The sequence below is a fragment of the Cucumis sativus genome, chromosome 1 (genome assembly GCF_000004075.3).
Source record: "Cucumis sativus cultivar 9930 chromosome 1, Cucumber_9930_V3, whole genome shotgun sequence".
Lineage (NCBI taxonomy): Eukaryota > Viridiplantae > Streptophyta > Magnoliopsida > Cucurbitales > Cucurbitaceae > Cucumis > Cucumis sativus.
The window spans coordinates 10928671-10955591 of NC_026655.2; the positions used below are offsets into that span (position 1 = coordinate 10928671).

The 26921-nt window shown below is 37.4% G+C and overlaps 3 protein-coding genes across 6 annotated transcripts; 2 read left to right on the forward strand and 1 right to left on the reverse strand.

Annotated features, from left to right (window-relative positions):
- The first annotated feature begins 1443 nt into the window (after positions 1-1443).
- Positions 1444-4889, forward strand: LOC101213820 (glucan endo-1,3-beta-glucosidase 5). Its single transcript, XM_011656411.2, has 2 exons — positions 1444-2040; positions 3540-4889. Exons 1-2 carry the CDS (start codon positions 1697-1699, stop codon positions 4639-4641), a joined length of 1446 nt encoding a protein of 481 aa, XP_011654713.1. The 5' UTR covers positions 1444-1696; the 3' UTR covers positions 4642-4889.
- Positions 4890-6565: 1676 nt separating this feature from the next.
- Positions 6566-11626, forward strand: LOC101211979 (pentatricopeptide repeat-containing protein At3g24000, mitochondrial). Of its 4 annotated transcripts, XM_031880287.1 has the most exons (4): positions 6566-7082; positions 7208-7531; positions 9165-9376; positions 9502-11626. In XM_031880287.1, exons 3-4 carry the CDS (start codon positions 9248-9250, stop codon positions 11167-11169), a joined length of 1797 nt encoding a protein of 598 aa, XP_031736147.1. In that variant the 5' UTR covers positions 6566-7082; positions 7208-7531; positions 9165-9247; the 3' UTR covers positions 11170-11626. The 4 variants fall into 4 exon arrangements, with proteins under 4 accessions (XP_031736147.1, XP_011654725.1, XP_004139511.1 ...); XM_011656423.2 differs by having other exon boundaries at positions 6569-7027; positions 8981-11626; XM_004139463.3 differs by having other exon boundaries at positions 6570-7082; positions 8981-11626.
- Positions 11627-12401: 775 nt separating this feature from the next.
- LOC101212220 (ras-related protein RABB1c) lies at positions 12402-26340 on the reverse strand. Its single transcript, XM_004139464.3, has 6 exons — positions 25865-26340; positions 25493-25632; positions 24385-24467; positions 21533-21737; positions 21306-21374; positions 12402-12827 (listed from the first exon to the last, which is right to left on the reverse strand). The coding sequence occupies exons 1-6, from the start codon at positions 25908-25910 to the stop codon at positions 12735-12737; spliced, it is 636 nt and encodes a 211-aa protein (XP_004139512.1). The 5' UTR covers positions 25911-26340; the 3' UTR covers positions 12402-12734.
- Between the last annotated feature and the right edge of the window lie 581 nt (positions 26341-26921).

Sequence of the window (26921 nt, forward strand, 5' to 3'; positions counted from 1 at the left end):
TGAAGAATTGATTTCATGGGACAATATCTTTTTCTTCTTAGGACGAAAAAGTTTATAACAAATGTCCTTGGTGGTATATATTCCACTTATAGATTATGCAAAAGTTAATTCTTGGGGTTTAAAGTTTATTGGGAATTGACCTCTTGTTGAATATTGGAAACGTTATCCTTGGGTAATTGCCAAATGATATACTATTCTTTTTGCCGAATGGTATATTAATTTAAGTTGGCAGCCTTTCTTTTTTGTATGCCCATATATTATTCTTTTACTATACTTCAAATTGGTAACCATTACTCACATCTTTTCTTTATAGAGTTACAATAAATGAAGGATCGTTTATGCATCACTCATGTTGATAAAATTTATAAATTTTGGTTTTGGCATGGTGAATAATTACCTAACTCGTCTTTATATGAAGAATATTTCAAGTTTGATACCTATATGTATGAAGAGAACGATGGTGGAAGTATAAAAGAAATTATTGAAGTTGGTCATGAGGAAAATTCACAAGACCCAAATAAATTTGAGAAATTGCTTAATGATGCCTAAAAAATCATTATATGAAGGATGTAAAAAATTTACCAAGTTGTCTACATTAGTCAAGTTCTATAATTTAAAAGTTACATACGGATGAAGTGATATTAGCTTTTCAGAACTGCTCAAAACTTTAAACGAAACTTTGCAACTACCAATAAGCTTCCAACATCAATATATGATCCGAAGAAAACTTTACGTGCACTAGAAATGAATTATGAAAAGAATCATGCATGCCTTAATGATTTTTGTTTTTACAGAAAAGAATATGCTAAAGCAATTGGGCTCGTTTGGTAACGTTGTCGTTTCTTGTTTTTTTTTTTTTTTTAATGTTTTTATCTTTTTAAGAAACGAAAGTGTTTGGTAATATTCCTTTCTCGTTCTAATGTTTTTATCTTTTTAAGAAATGAAGGTGTTTGGTAATGTTCTTTTCTCGTTCTAAAAAAGAGTAGAAATGTTTCTCATTTTATAAGTCATTACTAAAGAAAAGCAGTTTGTTTCGTTTCTATTGGTTTTCTTTTCCTTTTTCATTTTTCTCTGTAGGTGGTTTTCCTTTTTCTTCCTCTTATCTCCATCGTCTTATCTAAATAACCATCGTCTTTCTCTTCCCATCCTCATATATAGATTTTCGTCAAACTTTATTTCTTCTCGAATGTTTGAACTTTATTTTCGACCTCTTGTAAGAAAGAGATTTGTTTTTTAATTTAAACTGAATTGTTTGAAAAAAAGATGTTGTTGGGCAATTTTTCAAACCAATTGGGGCCTTGAAATACTTTATAAAGAAATAAAAAATAATAACAATGATAAAATTAATATAAAATATGAAAGAAAATCCAATTAATTTATACAAAATTGGGCACGAAAAGGGCGAATTTGGGCCCATAATGAGTGCTATTAATACAAATGAGCAAAGTTAAAATTATGAATTTTACTATCACATCCATCACTTCGCTTCATCTTCACTCCTCATTCAAGCGGTCACAAACTTACAGGTGTCATTCCTCCACCGCATTCCACCGCCTCCTCCGTTTTCCACTCTTTACACTTCACTCCTCCGCCACCACCGAATCACCGCCGTTGCTTACCTCTCTCCGCCTTCGTCAACTTCTTGAACTATTTTTAGCATTTTTCGTTCCCAAAGTTCCGTTAAGCTTACTCAGACATGTCTTTCCCTAGATTCCAAGCAGCCTTCCTCTATTTGATTCTACTTTTCGGTTCATCTTTAGTGGTGGAATCCGCCATTGGAGTGAACTGGGGCACGATTTCATTCCACAAGCTGAAGCCCACCACCGTCGTTGATCTCTTGAAAAGCAACAGGATTCAGAAAGTAAAACTGTTTGAGGCAGACCCGAGTGTGCTCAAGGCTTTAATGGGAACTGGGATCCAAGTTATGATTGGAATCCCTAATGAGATGCTCGCTTCCTTGAGCTCGTCTTTACTTGCCTCTGATCTATGGGTCCGTCATAATCTGTCGTCGTATGTTGTTAAAGGGGGCGCCGACATCAGGTGCGTTGTTGATAAATGATGATACTAAGATTTCATCCCCTTCCTTTTCTTGTGGAGCTCTACGTTAGTGTTTGGATTACTAATTTTTCTGTAAATTTGTGGTGTGGTTTCTGCTCTTTTCCTTTGCAATGGTTTTGTAATCTTTGCAGAAGGTAGTGATTGAAAACGATAATAATAGTAGTTTGAAGGTTTTTTCTCTTCAACGGGGCTTTGGTTGTGTTATTGCATTGTTTGTCCATTTGTAGAATAAAATGCTGCATTGGCTGTGGATTTCTTTTTGTTTATTGGGCCGTGTTAAAGTGGAAGCGTTTGAAAGATTCGTGAGATACACACATTTCGATGTTTTTTTCATCATTTTGTAATGTAATAGAAGTTCTCTATCGATTAACTTATTCAGACAAAACAATGTATATTATGGTTCAATACTCTGTATAACGGCCATTGGCTTTTCTTATTTAGGATAAACAGGGTGTTGCATTTTGTGGGAGATTTATCTATGAATCTGACGAGTTGTATGGTATCAGTTCTTTGTGCTTAAATTGTTGCATTGTTGTTTCCTCCTTTCTCTGTTTCAAATAAAAACTTACATACGTTTTCATTTGCGTATGCCGGATAGTTGTTGCTTGATAGTTGAATACTACGCCTTTAGAAATTTTGCTAAGTTTCTTTCAATCAGTGATAGAGATAGAGGCACGCTGCAAGGAGTTAAGAAGTTACATTTGAATTCAAAAGAAGGATCAACTCTATACATGAATGTCAGTGTCTATCCTGATGCTTCATACTCATATTTGGTGTCTGAACATAAATGAGGAATCTTTTTTGAACCTATGAATAGCGTTTTTCTTTGTAGATCAGCACAAACCAAAAGAAGATTTTGATTTTCCCTTAGGTATTCTAGCTTCCGAGATCATATTCCTAAAAATTTCATTGGTTCCGGCCATTGTTTTTTGTTTTTGTTTTTTTTTTAACAGTAACATTCAAAATTCAGTCCTTTTTATTTGGGGTAAGGCTTATAACAAAATTGATGGTTTAGATATTTTTCTCTTGTTTATTTGTATGGCTTAACTGTCCAGGACAACGAGATAGGAAGAATGGATAATGTATTCTTATTCTTGTCTTACCTACTCTACTACTCTAGTATGTGTATATTAATTTTGTCAATGAAAATTGGGCTTGGGTAAACGAAAATGAACTTGTGGAATTGGTTGAATAAAGACGAGAGAAGTATGGCAACGGAAAGAAACTCAGAGGGGTGGTGGAGGTACAGATAGATATGGACAGTTTGATATATAATAAGTGATAACACATATGACATAAACCTCTTTCTGCGCTTTACTACTGTATAAAATGCTACCAATGCTCAAATTTCTTTGTACACAATTGATGTAGACCGATATTGCTGAAACTTTTAGAATATCCATTTTTCTTCAATCCAAATTTGTAGGAGCAAAAAATTTGGTATAAGATTTCTTACTTTTATTGCATGATGTGTGGTGCAGGTATGTTGCAGTAGGAAATGAGCCGTTTCTCAGCAGTTACAATGGAGAGTATCAGTCATATATCATGCCTGCTTTGCTCAATTTACAGCAATCTTTAGCAAAAGCAAATCTTGCAAGCTATGTGAAGTTAGTTGTACCTTGCAATGCTGATGCATATGAGTCTTCCCTTCCTTCTCAGGGAGCATTCAGGCCTGAATTGATTCAAATTATGACCCAACTTGTTTCATTTCTCAACTCAAATGGCTCTCCATTTGTTGTTAACATCTATCCATTTTTGAGCCTGTATGGGAACTCTGACTTCCCACAAGACTACGCATTTTTTGAAGGGACTACCCATGCTGTTACAGATGGAAGTAATGTTTACTATAATGCATTCGATGGAAACTATGACACTTTGGTTTCAGCTCTCACTAAAATTGGCTATGGACAGATGCCGATTGTTATAGGGGAGGTAGGTTGGCCCACGGATGGAGCCATGGGTGCAAATCTCACAGCTGCACGAGTTTTCAACCAAGGCCTTATTAATCATGTTCTAGGCAACAAAGGAACCCCTTTGAGGCCAGCAACGCCTCCTGTGGACGTCTATCTTTTCAGCCTACTTGATGAAGGAGCAAAGAGTGTGCTTCCAGGTAACTTTGAGAGGCACTGGGGCATCTTTTCTTTTGATGGGCAGGCTAAATATCCTCTGAACCTTGGTTTAGGTAATAAGGTACTGAAAAATGCAAAACATGTGGAGTATCTTCCCTCTAGATGGTGTGTTGCAAATCCGTTCAGGGATTTAACTGACGTGGCAAATCACATAAAGGTAGCCTGTAGTGTTGCGGATTGCTCGACACTCAACTATGGAGGATCATGCAATGGTATTGGTGCAAAGGGGAATATCTCATATGCATTTAATAGCTATTATCAGCTACAAATGCAGAATGAGAAAAGTTGTGAATTTGATGGCCTTGCTATGATCACGTTCTTAGATCCCTCCATTGGTGAGTGTAGGTTCCTTGTTGGTGTCACTGACAGTCGTTCACTCAGTTCTCAACCATCAAGTGCGTCGGGGATCGCTTGGGTATCATTAATATGTTTTTTCTGGACTCTGGTATTGTGAAAACTTGTTTAGAGAATGTTCCACGGTGCTCCATTGAATCCATTAAGCTATAATAGTTGAGGTTATAGATAGTAAACGAAAGGTACTAGTGTTAGAATGTTAGCATACGAGGTCAAATTATTCATGTAGTATTATACTGGGTTAAGTATTCATTTCATCCTTCTAGAATATGAAGTTAACCCACGAGAAGCTTTGTATTATTTATTCAATTTGATTTTATTATATGTTTCCTTGTGCATTTATCTCTATTCCTTCCTCCTTGTTTTTTTTTTTAATTTTATGTACTTAAATTTTAAATTTAAGATTTTTAATCGGTCTTGCTGTGTATGGAAATCTACACATGCATGTTAGGGATGTAGTCACAACATATTTATAAGAGATATTTATAAGAATCTTTTGATAATGATATTTATATGAAAGTTCCATAAGAATTTAAAATACCCGAAACTTATAAAACATATTTCTAAGAATCTCTTGATAATTCATATAGTTTACTCGAAACTTATAAAACATATTTATAAGAATCTCTTGATAATGATATTTATATGAAAGTTTCATAAGAATTTAAAATACTCGAAACTTATAAATCAAGATTATGTTCAATAAAGTTATAAAGATAATTATATGGATTGAAACAATTATGACGAATGTGGTACAAGTAAATATTTGTTGAAAGAAGAATATCAAAATAATCTAATATATTCATGCCTTTTTATAAAGGGATGACAGTGAAAATTTACTATTATAATTGTATATGTTGATTTAAACATCTAATAATAGCTATAATTCACAACTTTATAGTAACTTCCAGTAAACTCCTTTCAACAACATTAACTCCACGTATAACTAAAAAGAAGAAGTTATATTAAAGGTGATAAAACAAAACAATCTCATCCAAACTTTTATATACTCATGATCTTGAAGAAAATAACGACAACAAAGTACAACAAATTTGTCCAAAGGATAATTTGACAGACTTATTTACAAAATCATTACCTAATGCAACATTTGAAAAATTGGTACACAACATTGGAATGCGGCAACTCAGAGATCTCAAATGATGTGTCCATGAGAGGGAGTATATTTTATTTTGTACTCTTTCTCTTTCCCTAGGATTTCTTTTCCATTGAATTTTTTTCTTAGTAAGTTTTGAACGAGACATATTTCATATATATAATGGACATCTAAGAGAAAGTATTATAATAAATACTATTAATATAAATAGATGACCATTAGTGTGCTTTGTGGCCATAAGCCACATGTCAACATTTTAATCACCCAACATACATGTCATGTGTCTATCAAATAATTACTCTTAGTGGCCAAGTAATCCACTATCAATTTGCCACTTTTTCGATAAATAGTGGGTTTTGATGGATTTGTAAAGCATAACTAAGATTGTTGAGAAATACAAAAAAATTGGAGAAAGTGGGAGAAAGGGGAGAATTATGAGATTTTGATTTTCCTAATTATTTTCTTATTTATTTATTTATATATATTATTATTTTAATATTATATTTTTTTCGATTTCTGTATTTCAGTTGCGTCCTGTTTTCACAACACCCCACAAATTGTGCAAAAGTCTTTAAACCTCGTTATCGTCGTCATATGAAACCTCGTCGTTGTTGTCTGAGCTCGTTCGAAGTCTACCATCATCGTTCAACAAAGTCACTTGTGATGTGAGAGAATATGAGCAATGAGAAACGTGAAGATGGAGGAAGTGAGAGGGAAATGACCAACATTTTAGCGTTCTTTTTGTTAAGGGTAATTTAGATATTTCACCACCTCATTTGTCCTAGAATTCTTTATTTTCAAAACCTATCTCAAAACTTTGATCCACAAGATTTAATCATAATTTTGGCCATTTTTCAATAATCTAGGCTCCATTTTCATTTCATTTGAGAAAAAAAAAGACTTGATTGTGTAGATCACCCATTTTAAAGGTCATAAAAACATATGACCCAATTTTGAAAAAAAATGTGAAAGACCCGTTCATTGATATTATGATTGTGTGAAGTTATAGTATGTCCGTTTATTTTCCTTCTCTTCTTACTCAAGTTTTTTTCTCTATGTTCTTTTCTTTCTTTGCGTCTTATTTTTTCTAGCATGATGAGTTCATGCAAGCAATAACTTGAACGCAACCCCCAATTAGTGAGATGAAGAGAGAAGGATGTGTGAAGAAGAGTGAGAGAGGGAGAGAGGAAGTGAGATAGAGAAATTGGGAGATGGTGTGAGTGTGAGAGAAAGAAGCAAGAGATATTGAGAAAACAATGGCATGAGTGGTTTAGAAGGGCAAGACCGTGAGATAAGGGCGAGACTTGCTAAACAAATAGCAACGAGGCTAGGAGGAGAGCAACACCAAGCACACATAGTTTTTGCACGAGAGGTACACCAGTTTGAGCGAGAGCTGTATTTTGAGAATTTTACACGAATTTTTAACGGTCAGCAAAGATCCATCGACTTTTTTTTATCTTTGGCATATTTTTTTCCCGATTTTGGGTATTCATCCGACTTCCTCAAAAAGAAAAAAAAGCATCTAACCTCCATCATCTTCCCTCCCTTACAGCCGCCGGACCAACTTCCCCCAGCGTTGCAGACCTCATCAAGCTTTGATGAACCAACTTTGCAGCGGTGGAGACTATAGACTCCGATGACCAGTCCTTGCGCATCAGACCGACGTGCTATGGCACTTTTCCCACTGATCTAACTCACGACGCGAGCGCCGCTCCTAACGCCTTTTCCCAGACCTTTGTAACAATGTTCCTCTATGTTTCAATGAGTTTCGGCGTTGACCGATTTGCCCTCAAATCAGTTTACTCACAAACATATGCAAGTTCGGGTGTCTTCAAACTCCAACCAGCAACATTCAGAACCGTATGAGTAAGATTTGGTAAGAACCATAGCTTTCATTTTCGTTTCAAATTGGAGTTAATTGGTCGAGTGGAACTCATCTGTTGTTGTGTTCGAGTCATTTTTGAAGTATTTCGGTTAAGGTTATATCAGCATTATGCGTCTTGAATCGTTTCGAACTCGATTAAAGTATGTTAGATTAGTTTCTGTTTTGAAATAGCATATGTTTGATTAGTTTAGAACCTGAGGGAAACCTTCTGTTTTAGTTTTGGACTGTTTTAGAGTGACCGGCTAAGCTTTATGGTTGATTTTGAGTAAGTATGTGCCCCTTGAACATTCCCATTTTCGATTAAGGTTTTTGAATGGAGTTTTAATTGTCTTGATTTTTAGAACTTTTAGGAAGTTGACATATGCCCAAGAAAAGTGAAATTTTGATTGAGAATGGTAGGATTTTGATCGAGAATGGTAGGATTTTGATCGTTCTATACTTCTAGGTAGTTTTCAAATCAATTCCACGTAAATTTCGATAAAGGTATGTTTCGACTACTGTGTACACCTTGTGTCTAGGTATATATATGGATGTGCATAAAGAAGACGGGGTAATCCTCTCCTTTTCTTTTTGGGGAGAGGGGGTGTTCAAAAATATGTTTTATGTGATTTGCGGACTATTGAAACTGAAGTGGTTTTTGATTTGATGAACTCTTGTGCTCAAATTAATATTTAAAACTATATGTTTTATTTCAAATGTATATGAAAGAATTTTGATTGAGTCGCAAGAACTATTTGTATATATGCCAAGTTTTTGTTTTCGGGATTGTATGCTTATTTTGAGGTAGCCAAATGTGGACTTGACGGTATGTGATCTGATTGAAACTTATTTGTTCGAAGGCACTTATTAGTGGTTTGACAATCCTTTCGATTGTAGATTTGTGTGTGTTGCACTCACATGGCCTCACACTTATGTAATTGATTGTTGTTGATTGCTAATCGTCTTTGACTGAATGAATGACTGGTGTTACCAATTGGGTAACCACATATGCTAAGTTACTTCAACTATGCATCGTTTCAACTATGTTAACCAAGTATTGATGGATTGAAGTTCTGTTTGATTGAAAGTATTGACCATTTGTTAACATTCTATTTGAAAGTATTGAAAGATATTATTTTATAAAGGGTATGAAAGTTTTTCTATTAAAGGTATCGAAAGTTTATTTGAATTTCTCCAAAAAGGACAAGAAACGAAAGTTCATTCGAGCATTTTGGTTTTGTTGAAAGACTATTTGAAGGTTTTAGCTCAGAAACCTTTAGTTTGTCAAGCTTACTTGATTGAAATTTTTTTATACCGAAACAACTGTTTGTAGCAAAGTCTTAGCTGAAGCTTTGCAAAGATTTATATATATTTTTTTACAAAAGTTCTTTCAAAACTTTATATAAGAATTGGTTGTTGAGTAATTTTGTACTCATTTTTTATTTTTGAAAATGTTTTCAGATGAAGGATCAGGTGATAGTTCAGAAAGAAGTGGGGTTTGGCGTTCTAGTGCAAGACATCAAATGCTGTTTATCTTAGGATTTGATAGTTTGACTTAGAAATTGTTTTAATAATTTGCTTCCACTCATTTGTGTAAGTTGTAAAAGTTTATAATGGTTATGTTCCCACATTGCTATTTTAATAGATGTATTGGAAAATATGGGCGGCCGTTAGCGCTTTCTCCTTCTAAACTCAAAACATTAAGCTGTTTCCTCTTTGCTGCAAAGTATGGCACTCCTTGTGCCTTCGTGGAGTCAAATACGGCGGAAAGCCAAGATTGGGACCCCTGCACTGCCCCTTTCACTGGTGTCCTTCAAGATGAAGACCTTCTTCGAACGACCCACATTTCTTCTTCTGGTACTTCCTCTAATTCTACTGGGCTCTATGTTCTGGACCTCATCAACTGTGGTTCTTTAGAACCTGAACGAACACTTTACAGTAAAATGCTAAACAAATGCACATACTTGCGCAAACTTAAGCAGGGCAGAGCCATTCATGCCCACATCCAGAGTTCTACGTTTGAGGATGATCTGGTACTTCTCAATTTTATCTTAAACATGTATGCGAAATGTGGCAGTCTTGAGGAGGCACAGGACCTGTTTGATAAAATGCCTACAAAAGACATGGTTAGTTGGACTGTGCTGATCAGTGGCTATTCTCAGAGCGGGCAAGCATCTGAAGCTCTTGCTTTGTTCCCTAAGATGCTCCACCTGGGCTTCCAACCCAATGAGTTCACTTTGTCTAGCCTGTTGAAGGCTTCTGGTACTGGCCCTAGTGACCACCATGGCAGGCAACTTCATGCATTCTCCCTCAAATATGGCTATGATATGAATGTTCATGTTGGAAGTTCATTGCTCGATATGTATGCTAGGTGGGCGCATATGCGAGAAGCCAAAGTGATTTTTAACAGCCTGGCTGCAAAAAATGTGGTGTCTTGGAATGCTCTAATTGCTGGTCATGCTCGGAAGGGTGAAGGGGAGCATGTGATGAGGTTGTTTTTGCAGATGCTAAGACAGGGTTTTGAACCTACACATTTTACATACTCTAGTGTTTTTACTGCCTGTGCGAGCTCTGGATCTTTGGAGCAAGGCAAATGGGTTCATGCCCATGTAATAAAATCTGGTGGACAGCCCATTGCTTATATTGGAAACACTCTCATTGACATGTATGCTAAATCAGGCAGCATCAAGGATGCAAAGAAAGTCTTCCGGAGGTTGGTTAAACAGGATATTGTTTCGTGGAACTCGATTATATCGGGATATGCACAACATGGACTGGGAGCTGAAGCTTTACAACTATTTGAACAGATGTTGAAGGCCAAGGTTCAACCTAACGAAATTACTTTTCTCTCTGTTCTTACTGCTTGTAGCCATTCGGGGCTTTTGGATGAAGGGCAGTATTATTTTGAATTGATGAAGAAACACAAGATAGAAGCACAGGTTGCACATCATGTAACAGTTGTTGATCTTTTAGGTCGAGCAGGACGGCTTAACGAAGCCAACAAGTTCATAGAGGAAATGCCTATCAAACCTACTGCAGCTGTCTGGGGAGCCTTGCTTGGTTCTTGCAGGATGCATAAGAATATGGATTTGGGTGTTTATGCTGCCGAACAGATTTTCGAGCTTGACCCCCATGACTCAGGTCCTCATGTACTGTTGTCTAATATTTATGCTTCTGCTGGTAGATTGAGTGATGCAGCAAAGGTAAGGAAGATGATGAAAGAGAGTGGGGTAAAGAAAGAACCTGCCTGTAGTTGGGTTGAAATTGAGAATGAAGTCCATGTGTTTGTGGCAAATGATGATTCACATCCAATGAGAGAAGAAATACAGAGGATGTGGGAGAAAATAAGTGGGAAAATTAAAGAGATTGGGTATGTGCCAGACACAAGCCATGTGCTTTTCTTCATGAACCAGCAGGACAGAGAATTAAAGCTACAGTACCATAGTGAGAAGTTAGCATTAGCATTTGCAGTCTTGAAAACTCCTCCTGGATTAACCATTAGGATTAAGAAGAACATTAGAATTTGTGGTGATTGCCACTCTGCATTCAAGTTTGCTTCTAGAGTCTTAGGAAGAGAAATCATCGTAAGAGACACCAACAGATTTCACCATTTCCTTCATGGCATGTGTTCTTGCAGGGACTATTGGTAGCTTATAAGTTCTTCATTACTAACATCAGTCATTTTATACCCTCAATATGTGCTCTCCTAAAAGATTCGAGATGTTAGTTTATAACTTCAAAGGACTGAGTTCAAACTTACCAAGAAGAACCCCAAGTCTCAAAGGTTGGTTAAAGGAACATGGTTCTCTTATCTAACATCAAATCTTGAACTCCATTTTTTATGGTTGTCTAGGTTAGTTGTACAAGAATATATATAATACAAGAAAGTTCAAATAAGCAAAAGTGTCAACAATTGATTGGTGATGTTAAATTAAGGACGATCTTCCAATTGGAACCTCTTGGGTTATATTGATTGTTATTTCTTTGTTAATAATAATCCAATAGGTGCATGCTGTTTGCTAGTCTCTAATTCGTTTGTAGATCTGATGATGCCTTGCCTCTACCCCAATGTGAAGAAGAAATGAGAAGCCATTCAAATTCTGCTCCTTTCTCGTATTTCTAGACTGTCTTTTGCCAGTGATTATCAACTAAATTTTAATTTCTACTAAAGTTTTGGTCAAGAGATTGAAAGAACAAACAAACAAAACAATCTACCATCTTAGATGTTCTTCATTTGTAACGCGAACAACATATCTTTGAGATAATGCTGGATTGATCCAGTCTTGAATTTTTAATTTCATTCTTTTCAAGTTATTTTCCAATTAGGAGTGTTTAATTTTCTTAGATGGGTTTGATAACAACTTGATTTTGCTTCTGCACATTGCTATTTACTTTTTTTTTTTATTAAAAACTAAATCAAAATTTTTAATTTTATTATTTTCAAGGATTCAAATGTCGTTAAGAAAGATTAAAACTATGTCAAAAATGGTGTAAGAAGACAACAATAAAAGTCAAAAAACAAAAACCTTTTCCTTTTTTAAATTACAAAGACAAAAATTAAACTTTATCAATGGAACATTGAAACTCTAAACCAAAATGTATAGTATTTTTGTTTTTAAAATTTGAAAACCGAAAAGAAAAGGTTTTCAAACAGCATATTGGCTTTTCAGGATGCCCATCTCCTCTTTCATTCCACTGTATTTTGACATGTCTCATTTCTCTTTTTTTTTAAAAAAACAAATCCAATCTTTGACTAAAAGAAAAAAAAAAAGAAATATAGTGCAGAGCCTTGATATAACAGAAAGAAAAGCATATTTCTTGAGATGCTCGACTTTTAAATTTAACTTGGACTTTAAGATAAAGAAATCAAAATTTGAGTGAGTTTATCCAATATTGAGTTTGATCATTTAGCTGAATATAAAACGTTCACGTATAAACTACAAATCATATACAAACTAATGAAAAAGGAGGGTGCAGTTTTGTCACCAATAACATGCATAAATATGAATTTATCTTTACAATCAAATATGATGAAGACATAATTAACTTATTGAAAAGAAGAAAAAAACGCATAACACATCAAATGATTATACAAATACCTGATAACCTATTATCGGTTTCATTCTTTTTTCTTCACTTTTTTTCTGGCACTCATAATTAACGTAGGAATTTAAGGGGGATATCAAAGTTGGTACACTATATTGAGCAGCAAGATTTAACTGCAACAACCCCCAGATTGAGCTGTAGCACCATCTCTGCCTCCTGATGGCCCTGGGATTCCACCATATCCAACTTTTATCCCATAGGACTGCACATAAGATGGAACATTCAATCAATTACATCATTCTCATCACTATTCATACATCGTTTTTACAAAAGACAATCTAACAATTGAAACTAGAATCTAAATTCTGTCCTTGGTCAAAAGTTATCTTGGTGTTTCAACTGTATGGCGTTTGGCCAATGCATTTAGCCACTTTCATTAACATTGAACCCCACCCACATCAGGTAGCTTAGTCAAATGTAGAACCAAAATCCCCTCTACAAAGATAAACCTCAGAATCTCTGGAATTAGATCCAACACAGAAAACTCGAAAAGAAAACACAAACACAAGATACAAATAAATTGCAATACTAATATAAGTTTGCAAGTCCGCTAGTTATGGAAATATTAGGACAAAATAGTAATAGTTAGGGTTTTTTTTTATATAACTAGAAAGTGTGGGTTGAGAGGAGGGGGTGAAGTATTTTGTAAGGACTTCTAGAGGAGGATTGAAGTATTTTGTAACCCACACTTTCTAGTTATGAGATCTCTGCAAAAGTATTGAAAAACTTGCAGACAAAATTTTGTAGAAATACTTCAGGAGGCAGAGATGGTGCTACAGCTCAATACTTCACACTTTCTAGAAATACTTCACCCCCTCCTCTTGCAGGGGAATGGAGTTGCAGGGGAAGCGTCGTTGCAAATTTAGTGAAAAGTTTATGGAAATTTTGGAGAATATCAGCTCTTAAGATAAAGGGCAGTGTTGCTTGTGTGGCTAGAGAGGAAGGCTCAAGTAACAAGGCTCAAATCGAGGAATGGAAGGAGACTAATGAGAAGGAAATTTCGGGGCTGAAGGAAATGATATGAGATCTCTGCAAAAGTATTGAAAAACTTAGGGAGGAAGTGCGAGAGAGCAGTCTGAGTCGTCGGATTGAAGAGTCAAGAATTTCAGATGGGACTCGAATGAAACATAAAGAGAAGATGGAAGAAGAAGAAGAAGAAGAAGAAGAAGAAGAAGAAGAAGAAGAAGAAGGATGGTCATGGGAGCAAATGTTAAAATGGAGTAAGGATTACAAACGTGAATTGGACGAATGAGGAGAAACTTCATGGACATGGGAGCAAGCAGAAAAGTGGATTGCAGATAAAAAACCGCAAAATGGCAAAAGAAAAGGCTTGGAAGAAGAAAGTGTAAGAAAATCTGAAAGATGAGCAAAAATTGGATGGGACTGTTGAGTATGAAATGATTAGTAGTTTGAAGATTGATGATGTCATGGACACAAAGAAGCCATTTATACAGTGCATTGGAGACAACAATGCTTCGATTGGAGTTGGAAAGCGAACAAGAAAAATGAAGAACAACCCTAGCAGGAAAGCAAGGAAAAATAACACACTGGTGAACTCACAATTAACAGAACGAAAAGGAGAGAAAACTTGCAATCGAAAAGACCATCTGTGGGAAGAAAATCAAAGGTTGTGGCAGTGGATCAGTCGAGAAGGGAAATCGAACATGGAAGATGAAAAAGAAGTCGAAGGAGCTTAAGTTCACAGACCGACGAATAATGAAGAAAGATTGGAGGCTTAAAGCTAAGGAGAACGATTGGCCTCGATGGAAGGAGAAGAAAGTATCACATTGCGGTGGATGGAAGAAGGCAAGAAGGAGAAAAGAAAGTACACCGGCAGCCACATGGTTGGAAAATGGAGGTGTGGTGTAAACGAGCAGAAGCCGCAGTGAAGGAGAGAAACTCTAAAGACCAACACCATGAATCGAAGAACAACATGGGAGCCAACACCAACCAAGAAGACAAGCTATACGAGCAAGTCAAATGACCAGCCGATGGCACCAACTTATGGAAAAGGAAAAGAGGCCGACTCTCAGACTGCAACGTATTAAAAGAAGGCAGAGATAATCAATAGAAGCAAGAACCAAAATAATTACACTCGCCCATCATTGGGTAAATGCTTCCGGTGCGGACAACCAGGCCACTTATCAAATTCTTGCCCTCAAAGAAAAACAATTGTCTTAGCTGAGGAAGAAGGCAACTTACCTGGCGAAGATGAGTCAGAACCAGGAGAGGAAACGGAAGAAATTGAGGCAGATGAAGGAGATAGAATCTCTTGTGTTATCCATAAAGTACTCATTGCTCCCAAGGAAGAAAAGAGTCCACAACGCCACAGTCTTTTCAAAACAAGGTGCACTATTAATGGGAAGGTATCCGATGTCATTATTGATGGAGGTAGCAGTGAAAACTTTTCTCCAACCTGAACTTAAAGGTTCAGCCACATCCAAACCCCTACAAGATAGGATGGGTAAAGAAAGGGAATGAGTCCACAGTTAATGAGATATGTACGGTCCCCCTTTCTATCGGAGGCAGCTACAAGGATCAGATCGTATGCGATGTAATCGACATGGATGTATGCCATGTCCTCCTAGGCAGACCTTGGCAGCACGACACTCAAACCTTGCATAAGGGGAGAGAAAACACATACGAATTCCACTGGATGGGTAAACGGATAACTCTACTGCCTCCTTGACCAAAAAAAACGAGGAGAACAGTAAGACAAGGGGCCAGCTATTCACAACGTGCAGTGGCAAAACTCTACTGAAAAGAAAGAAAGCAGGATATTTTAGCCCTTGTGATGACAGGCAGCTCTAATGAAGAACAGGCTGGGGAGTTGGAACCACAATTACAACAACTTTTTGAGGAGTTCCCACACCTCAAGAAAGAACCTGACGGACTGCCACCTCTTCGAGACATTCAGCACCATTATAGATCTGATTCCCGGAGCATCATTGCCAAACCTAGCTCATTACAGGATGACCCCTTAGGAGTATGCAGCGCTCCATGAACATATCGAAGATCTACTCAAGAAATGGCATATTAAGCCAAGCCTCAGTCCTTGTGCTGTCCCAGCTCTCCTCACCCCAAAAAAGGATGGAAGTTGGAGAATGTGTGTAGATAGCCGAGCCATTAACCGAATCACAGTAAAATACAGATTCCCTATCCCAAGAGTTGGAGACCTCTTGGATCAACTCGGCAAGGCCACCATCTTCTCGAAGATTGACCTAAGGAGTGGATACCATCAAATACGTATCCGACCAGGTGATGAATGGAAGACTGCCTTCAAGACGAATGAAGGGCTGTTCGAATGGATGGTAATGCCCTTCGGACTATCCAATGCTCCCAGTACCTTCATGAGGTTAATGAATCAGGTACTGCACCCCTTCCTCAACAAATTCATTGTGGTTTATTTCGATGATATATTGGTGTACAGCAGTGGGAACGACGAACACTTGCTCCACCTTAAAAAGTTGTTTCAAGTATTGACAGAAAAGGAGCTATACATCAATCAAAAGAAGTGTGAATTCTTGAAGTCTGAAATTACATTTCTTGGTTTTATAATCAAGAAAGGAGAGATAAGCATGGAGCCAAGAAAGGTTGAAGCAATACGAGAGTGGTTGACTCCAACCACTGTCAAAGAAGTTCAGGCCTTCCTAGGGCTGGCTTCTTTCTACAGAAAATTTATAAGAAACTTCAGCTCCATCTGTGCACCACTAACTGACTGCTTAAAGAAGGGAAACTTTAAGTGGACTTCATTCCAACAGGAGAGCTTCGAAGAAATAAAAAAGAGGTTAGCTTCTAGCCCTGTTCTGCAACTACCAGATTTCTCTTCTCCTTTCGAAGTAGCAGTCGACGCCTGTGGCACGGGGATTGGGGCAGTCCTATCCCAACGATTGGATAATTTGTTGAGGAAAGGGTGCAGTACCTGATTCATTAATCTCATGAAGGTACTAGGAGCATTGGATAGTCCGAAGGGCATGACCATCCATTCGAACAGCCCTTCATTTGTCTTGAAAGCAGTCTTCCATTCATCACCTGGTCGGATACGTATTTGGTGGTATCCACTTCTTAGGTCAATCTTCGAGAAGATGGTGGCCTTGCCGAGTTGATCCAAGAGGTCTCCAATTCTTGGGATTGGAAATCTGTACTTTACTGTGATTCGGTTAATGGCTCTGCTATCTACACACATTCTCCAACTTCCATCCTTTTTTGGGGTGAGGAGAGCTGGGACAGCACAAGGACTGAGGCTTGGCTTAATATGCCCTTTGTTGAGTAGATCTTCGATATGTTCATGGAGCGCTGCATACTCCTGAGGGGTCATCTTGTAATGAGCTAGGTTTGGCAATGAAGCTCCGGGAATTAGATCTATATGGTGCTGGATGTCACGAAGAGGTGGCAGTCCGCCAGGTTCTTTCTTGAGGTGTGGGAACTCCTCAAAAAGTTGTTGTAATTGTGGTTCCAACTCCCCAGCCCGTTCTCCATTGGTGCTGCCTGTCATCACAAGGGCTAAAATATCATGTTTTCTTTCTTTCAGTAGAGTTTTTCCACTGCACGTTGTGAATAGTTGGCCCCTTGTCTTACTGTTCTCCTCGTTTTTTTTGGTCAAAGGCAGTAGAGCTATTCGTTTACCCATCCAGTGGAATTCGTATGTGTTTTCTCTCCCCTTATGCAAGGTTTGAGTGTCGTGCTGCCAAGGTCTGTCTAGGAGGACATGGCATACATCCATGTCGATTACATCGCATACGATCTGATCCTTATAGCTGCTTCCGATAGAAAGGGGGACCGTACATATTTCATTAACTGTGGACTCATTCCCTTTCTTTACCCATCCTATCTTGTAGGGGTTTGGATGTGGCTGAACCTTTAAGTTCAGGTTGGAGACTATCTTCTTTGCTATAAAGTTTTCACTGCTACCTCCATCAATAATGACATCGCATACCTTCCCATTAATAGTGCACCTTGTTTTGAAAAGACTGTGGCGTTGTGGGCTCTTTTCTTCCTTGGGAGCAATGAGTACTTTATGGATAACACAAGAGATTCTATCTCCTTCATCTGGTTCAATTTCTTCCGTTTCCTCTTCTGGTCCTTACTCATCTTCGCCAGGAAAGTTGCCTTCTTCCTCAGCTAAGGCAATTGTTTTTCGTTGAGGGCAAGAATTGATAAGTGGCCTAGTTGTCCGCACCGGAAGCATTTACCCAATGGTGGGCGAGTGTAATTATTTTGGTTCTTGCTTCTATTGGTTATCTCTGCCTTCTTTTCGTACGTTGTAGTCTGAGAGTCGGCCTCTTTTCTTTTTCCATAAGTTGGTGCCATTGGCTGGTCATTTGACTTGCTCGTATAGCTTGTGTTCTTGGTTGGTGTTGGCTCCCATGTTGTTCTTCGATTCATGGTGTTGGTCTTTAGAGCTAACATCTCTTCTACTGTTTCAGCCAACGAAATTGCTTCAGATAGGAAACGGAGAGGCTGTAACCTTACTTTTTCTTTAATATCAAAGCGCAGACCCCCCACAAATCTGGCTATTTGGTGCTGCTCATTCTCACTTAGGTTTGTTCTGGCACTTAATCGGTGGAACTCTTCTATGTATTCAGTGACTGTCTTGGTGCCTTGACGACAATTCTGATATTGGTTGTATAAAGTCTGCTCATAATTCGGAGGTAGGAATCGTCCTTTTAATAGTTTCTTCATCTTTTCCCATGAGCGTACGGGTCGTTTGTTGCATCTTTGCCTGTTGGCTTCCAGTTGCTCCCACCATGCTGATGCGCCCCCTTTGAGTTTCAAGGCTACGAGGCGTACCTTTTTCTGTTCAGGGGTGTCCATGTAACTGAAAAAATTCTCAGTACTTTTTAGCCAATCCAAAAAGGATTCGACATCTCTCTTGCCACTGTATGAAGGTAAGTCAACCTTCATCTTGAAGTCATGATGAGTCTCTGCCCGCGTGCCGAACCTCCTACCATGTTGTCCTCTCTGTGTTTCGTCTAAGGCGTTCCAGGGGTTGTCCTGGTCGTCGCTGCTCGAAGATTCGTCTTCTTGTTCATCATGGACGTCGGCGTAGAATTGTGGTGGTGGGTTGAAATCAGCCCTTCCCCGGTTAGCGTATCGCGGGTTGTGGAGATTTCTGAAGTTTCCCCGTCCACGTTGTCTTCGCCTGTTGTTGATTTCACCATCGTTTGCCATTTCTGCTTCGAGCCGGGGTGGTGTCCGTAATTCGTCCATCCTTCTTGCCAATAGTTCAAAGTTGTCCATGACTGTCTATCTTCCGGTGTAAATCTCCCAAGGAGTCCTCGACGGCCAGCAAGCGAACCGTTGATGTCCTTGGTGAGAGGGCGGCGGTGTCCTCCGTCTCTTCTTGCGCACGGTCGTCCCCCGTGGCTGGGTTGTTTCCTCTCCGGCCAGCCATCCGTCCAAGAATCGGGGCTGCTCTGATACCACTTTGATGTAATTCAAAGTTTGGATTTGGATCCTCTCTTTTATTTAAGAATTCTATTCTGCCATTCTCAATAGGAGAATGATTATTTATAGCTATGAATGCTGGTTGAGTGTAACTAATCAGTTATTATAACTGATTAGTTTGAAGTAAACGGAAATAACAGCTAATAACAGCTACTAACAGAAATAACAGCTACTAACAAAAAACAGTTAAAAACAGAAATAACAGCTAATAACAGTAAGATAGCTAATGACTGTGTAATTGCACCGTATAATTGCATCATGTCTGGCCGGTGTTTTCCTCTTGGTTGCCATCAGTGGTACATTTGTCAATAATGTGATTGTACGCATGGCATTTGTCAATGTGATTGTATGCATGGTAGAGTACTCCATACGTTTCATTACACTTTGGGTCTTTGTTATTCCTACTTTAGAGTGCCCTAATTGGGTTGGGCCCTCTTTCTTTTCTCTTTTTCTTTCTCTTATTGGGCTATCTCCTTATTTTCGACCTTTGAGCCTTCTCCATTACCACGTCCTAGGTCATGGACTACCAACATTCTAGCTCAACTTAATAACCAGACCCAAGCTTGTGTTGAAGGTTTCCAACGACAATTCATTTGTGAGATGAGAAACTAACGCCATCTTCTCAAATCGTCCACAATAATCCTCCACTCTTGACTCTTGCCGAATTAGAAGAAATTGTCCCTCTAGCATTCCCTCTCATGATGATCGAAATCAATTCAACAAGTGTATTTTTCAGATCCTTCCAATCCTTGAACATGGTAGGGTACTCCATACGTTTCGTTTCTCTTTGGGTTTTTGTTATTCTTGCTTTAAGGTGCCCTAATTGGGTTGGGCCCTCGTTCTTTTTTCTCCTTTTCTCTTTTTGGGCTATCTCCTTATTTTTCAACCTTTGGGCCTTCTCCATTATTGCGTCCAAAGTCGGACTCCCAACATTCTAGCTCAGCCTTAATAACTAGATCCAAGCTTGTGATGAAGGTTCCAATGGCGATTCATCTGTGAGATGAGAAACTGACACCATCATCTTCTCAAATCATCCACAATATTCCTCCACCATTGACTCTTGCCGAATCCAAAGAAATTGTCCCACTAGCATTCCCTCTCGTGATGATCGGAATTAGTTCAAGTGTATTTTTCAGATCCTTCCAATCCTTAAAGGCTTCACATTCTTCTTTTCCATGGTACCAAATGAGAAAAACTCCTCAAATTAATTACAAATACTGTTAATTTTCCTGGTCAAAGAGTTTGTGAATATGGAAGTATCTTTCCGCTCAAAGGAGTCAGGCGTTCAGATTATCTCCTCCGAAAACCAGCATCTCGACTTTTTTTAACTTACTCTGGTCAACTATTTCTTCATTTGCCTTAATTCCAACACTCTCATCACCGTGTCTCCCTTTTTATCTTCTTTCTCATTCCCTTTCTTTGATGAAGATCCACTCATGATCTCAAAAGCACCAGCATAACTGCTGATCGGTGATCATAACCACCTCTGTTGATAGTGTTGATACCGATTTCAGCAGCGCTGCTACACCTTCTTCTATTCCAAACAATTTCTCCACACTGCTTTCGATCCTCTATTGTGCATCTTCTTTGCTTTTCCTAGGATGAATGCTCTGATAAAAATTTGTAAGGTATCCCTAACTAATTTAGTATTAATATGAAAGAGTTGCATTGAGGCTACAATACCCTTTGAGTACAAAGAGCTTAACCCTCACCCCTTTCTCAAGACTACTTGCTAATTACCGAAAGTATGCCCTAGCATCATCGTCTTATTGTATATATAGATTGACCACTCCTCACTTCCATACAACCTAGTGATCCCTACCATAACTAACTTTCACTCATACTACCCATTTTACCCCTTCTCAAATACTTTAGTAGAATTGGAGCCCTAACATAACCCTACTAATATTCTACTAAGACTCCTAATATTTCCTAACTAGGGGCCTTACAAAGTTACAACATATCACAGCTTTTCGAAAGAGTTCTCTCTCTCCCAAAGTCCCATGATCAAAATTCTCACCAAAATGTTCCACTCTCTAAGATGCCCAACTCCTCTTATAATCAAGGTACCACTAGCTAAACCCATAATACCCCTTACTAATATTTTGATGAGTATTATCCATAATCTATATACCCCTAACCAGTGGTCACATGATGCAAAAGGAACTGCAATGGTGAAACTAAAATACTTCCATTAACATTTAACAGCAAGAAGGAAAAGTATACTGCATACCTCATTTGATACATCAAACACTCCATCCTGGATCTTCTTATATATGGTTGCAGCAGTTTTAATAAATGCCTGTTAAAAATTATTGATCATCATGAAAACTGTGGAACAGAATGTTTTTTACAATATATCAAAAAGGTGAATATTATATCTTTTATGTCATGTTCTTAGTTTAGAGATGAACATCCAATTTAAATTTTGTGAAAGACAATTTTTGTCTATTGTATCACCTCTTCGACATTTTGAGCAGTTTTAGCAGAGGCCTCCATAAAAATTAAGCCATGCTCCTTTGCAAACTGCTCCCCTTCCTCAGTGCTTACAGCCCTTCGGTGTGCAAGATCACACTTATTACCTATCAGCATTATTGTCATGTTTGCATTAGCATGTTGTCTTGCATCTTCAAGCCAGCTAGCCAAATGATTAAAAGTCTCCCTCCTGAAAAAGTATGATAGCCACACACCTTAAGTTCTGAAATTTTCATCCACTCAAGAAATTTAAAGCATGAAGGTGAAGCCTCATTTCAGCTTATGCAATCTATCAAGTTAAATTAGAAGGCAGAATCACGCCAAATGTCATGTGATTGGAACAGAAAAGAACTGCTGTTAAACCGGAGTAACTGCATTATATTTAACTACGGTCATGTTTAAGCAAATCCTCCCCTACAAACCTATAGGCTACAACTATACAAGATAAAAATAAACCATAACTTATAATGCACCCACACTCCTAAAATGGCCAAGTGTTGGTGAAAGACACGTGTCCAATACCAACATGCCAGAATATTTTGTTATTACGTTTTTTTTAATTATACTTTTCTATTTCTGATATGACAAGGCACAGCAAGCTGCAAGGTTACAAAGAAAAAATAACTGAAATCAGGCATTTTAAGCTCAAGCCCAGCTGAACTCTTTTTTAAAAGAAAAGAAAAGAAAAGAAAAACTTATGTTAGGGTTTTGTTTTGTCGGCTGACCCACACACTTGTTGCTTGCTACTGCTGAAGAGTCTCCCACGCACAATTTTTCCTCCTTCCTCAAACACAACGATTTGAAGACCCACTGCTAGCAATTTGACTCTGCATGCCGGAGGCGACTTGAAGATGGTTTCTTTTTCTCCCATTTTTGTCTTTCTTTCCTTTTGTTTTTGTTCTTTTCCTTTCTGAACATTCCATTTAATTTTTTTCTCTGTTCACTCCAGTGACTTATGAAAGAATGTAGAAGGGTTGTTTGATTCTATATTGTAGTTTTTTGTGTTTAACTAATGATGTTGGACAATTGGTCATGTAATAGTTTTCTTTATGAATTGTATGGTTGTTATTTTGATGTTTGAAGGTAATATATATTTTAACAACTGTGCACAAAATATATTTATTTTTGTAAATAACAATAATAATAAATAATGTCTCCCTAGCGTGTCATGTCTTACATTTTTGGAAATTGGAGTGACTTATCACATTCATGTCGTATGTTAATGTCTGCGTGTTAGACCTCCTATATACACACTTCAAAAAGAAGGGGCAAGAAGGGAATAGTACCGGCAGGGACTTATAGAAATGTTGCTGAAAGAAAGGATTTCACCTGATTGGGCCCCACGGTTTTGAGTGAGTATAAAGAGAGAATGTTTAGGGATTTGGGAAATAGGTTTTTGTAGTAAAGGCTGCTGTGGCTTTTACTGGGAGAAGTTTCCAGCCTTCTCTAAGGAGCTGGATTTACATTCTGCTTTCCTTATTTATTCTTTGATGTTTTTATCTTCCTTGTGAACTGACATTTTGGAATAGAAATATAAATATTATAAAGTACTGTCTCCGTTTCTCTCTTGTTGGGAAGTTTACTGATTTTCAAGTTGAAGACCTTAACACTGTGCTTCTTAGACCATAATTAACCCAAGAAAAGTCAACCATTCAGATTTAAACTTTATGATGAGCACCCAAAATTCTACAGATTAACATCTATAAACAGCAACCATGAAATATAACGGTCAGTCCCACTGACCTACCGGTCTAGTCTTGTTTACTTTCGTGAAGCACAAGATTTTCTTGTGACAGGAATTGGTAGATCTGAAATTACATATTTACTGCTTTGCCAATGCCAACGTCCCCTCCCCCATGATATGATATCCAAAGAGCCAACAATTGAGCAAAATGCAAAAAGGTAGCCTCCTCTCTGTCACAGTCGGCCTTAATACCTCCATCTGACAAACATACACAACGTATAACTAACCACAAAATCAAACACATGCCTGCCAATCCTCAGTTCCTCATATACTTACATCACTTGGTCGGTCCCCTTCTTCCCTTTCCTACATGAATACATTTGAGTGACTTAGGGTCTGTAATACTAACGACCCATTTAGATCAAATATATTGCTTTATCGGTATGAATATTAAATATCTGGGACAATGTTTGAGTGTTCAATGCCCAGGATATTTAGGGAGTGTTTGGGGTGGGGATTAGAAAAAGGGTTATGGCCCAACCCTTGTTTGGGCCAAGAGTTTGCACTTTCCGGTATTAGGATTAAATAACCCTACAAATTTCCCTACTTCATCCTATCGTAATACTACACTCATAACTCTTCCCCCAAACACAAGTTATAACAACACTACAGTTATAACCCTTCCCCCAAACGCATATTATCATAATACTACTATTCCTTCTCCCAAACACATATTATCATAACACTACCATTCATATTCCTTCCCCCAAACACGTATTCCCATAACACTACCAAAAACCTTAACCTCAAATACATATTGTCATAATATTAGGATTATTATAATCCTAGGATTATCATAATTTTTTTCTCCCATAACTCTTTCCCTCCCCCAAATGCACCCTTAATGTCTATGTTTGGTTAAGCAGTATAATTAATGTTTGGAATTGGAAGCTATATCCGTATTTGTTTTACCAATTTTGTATATGAAATTGGAGCATGGCCCCTCTTGGTAGATTTTCTGTTAAATCCATCATCAAAGAAGCCAGCTACTTCATAAAGTATCAAATACAAATAATAACTAAAGTACAGAATCATTCCCGCATCAAAATTCAAAAGTAATATTAAGTAGAAGGGAACCACGAGGTAATAAGACCTGGTGATGTCGTAGACAAGCAATGCACCAGCAGCACCTCTATAGTAGGACCTCGTAATAGACCTGAAAGATTCTTGACCAGCCTGTAATGTTTCTGGGAAACTTCAGAATTGGAAAAACTTGATGAAACTAATATGAAAAGGAAAAATCTAAATTGAAAGAGTACAAAATACATTATCTGTACCATTCTTATGTTACATATGTGAACACAACATTGTTTCAATAATGATCATCTTTATAGAAAGCAGATATTAAATTTTTAGATAAGACAGGCAGATAGTAATTTTGAACAACGACCTATCAGTAGAAGAGGAATGCTGGCTGTGTTATATGTGTGTGCTATAAAGTTTAAGCAGAGAACTTGAGCTAAGCGCACATATACCTGTTGCATTAATTATAGATTATTTTTTTAGATTCAAAGCCATGTTACGATAATAAACTTTTTCTAAAACAAGAAACATATTCACATTGATGTAGCAAAAAGGAAGAAAAGTTTTAAAAGATAAAATCTCCCAAAGGAAGAGAAGAAGAAGAAAATACAAACAAATACAACCAAACAGAGAAATTTTTTAACATATACAGACATGCCTCCTTCAAACATTGATTGAAAAAAGGACGACTTTGACTACTACAAAAACACCAGAGAAACCCAAAAAGCGTCCACAAAACATCAAAAACCTAACAAAGAGCAAACCGAAAAACTCTTCAATTTTGTACAAACTAACAACTTGATAAAAGAATCTTTTGATGAAGCAGCACCAAGAAAAGCTTGAAAAGAAACTCTCCTAACGCTTCAAGCATCAATATAAGTCACACAAATAGTATGGACGCTACAGAGTGAGCATGAATGGAGGTTTCCTTGTTTTATTAGTGTTATTGTTTGAGCCTTCTATTTGAACTAAGATTTAAGCTTATAGGTCAAGATCCGCTTATATCAAGTACATTTTCAGATGATTTTCCTTTGAATGGATCCAAGAAAATGTACAATACAATCCAAAAACCAATTCAATAGACAACTGACACAGTTAAAAATCTAGAGACTTGAAATCAGAAATTTCCAAGAAAATTACCAAAAAAAAAAAAACAGAAATGAAGAGAGATAGCTAACCGTGTCCCAAATTTGCAACTTAATTGGTTTGTTATCAATGGTAATCATCCTTGCACCAAATTCTACGCCAATAGTCAAGTCATGAACAGGCTGGAATCTCTTATCGGTAAACTGGAGAAGAAGACATGATTTTCCAACTCCTGGAGAATAGAGAACAGAATTCAGTTTCAATCCCCGCAATCAATCGAGAAACAGCAAACAGCATCCAATTCAAAGCTGAGCCCAGTAAATTCGGAAGCAGAAAAGGATTCACATCATGAAATCAGAGAAACAGATCAATCACGTAGATTAAGCAAAAATAAAGGGAAAATCGAAGCGACCCAATTGAGGAATCAGATCGAAAACGAAAAAATCATGTACAGGAAGACGAACCAGTATCACCAATGATGATGTACTTGAAAAGGTAGGCGTATGACATATTCCGGTGGGAATCGAAGAAGAAAGGAGATGGGAGGGGAGAGGAAATGGAAGAATGAGGGAATTGAAGAGGAATTAAGCAGGGAGGCGGATGGATCGGTGGAAGGAAAAATGGGGAAACGTTGAGAAACGGTAAAGAGGGAGTTTCAATTACAGAGTTCCAACGAGGCAAGGCAAAGGAACGCCACTGCGTGTTGGATTGAATTGCGATCTCTGACTTTGAGCTGTCAATTTCAATTCCTATTAATATACGAACTTTCTATTCGCCACTTGATCTTTCATCACACCCTTCTACACTCAACATTCTCATTTTCTTTCTTTACAAACGGAAGGAAGAGAAAAACAAAAACAACAAAAACTCTCTCATTTCCATCGGATCTTCTCCTTCCAACTCCACCCTTTCCTTTACACCAATTTAATTACCAACAGTTTTTAAGTGGAAAATCTAACTTTCCCATTGATAGTTCGTATCTTTTTTTTTTCTCCCAATAACAGATAACCATGCTTATTCGAAAAGAACTAACACCTCTATATTATTTTTCATAAATATAACAAAACATTCAAATATTTAGTCGTTTATTTCCATATCTTTTTCTTATCATTCTTTTTTAGATTTGTTATTTAGTTCAATATTGGGTACCAAACTTAATCCTAGCCACTTATTCTTTTTAGTTGTAGCTACTTATGCTTACACCAATCTTTTGATTGATTTAAGTGTTAATAACATTTTTCAAGTTAAACGAACTAAAGTTTACTCATGCATGCTTTTTTTCCGAATGTTAGTTGATCTTCTCAATCCATTAAGGGATTTAGCTGCTCATGGTAAAGGAAAAGGTGATAAATGAACTAAAAGTGGAAATGACAGTGTTCATACCAAAGAATATAATAGATTATTCAATCCTTAATTTAATAAAACAACACACAAAATAAATACAAAGTGCAAGATAGAGTTAATGTTGAGTTGTTGCTCACAATCTTTTGCTCTCTTTGGCTCCAAAGATAAATTACACTC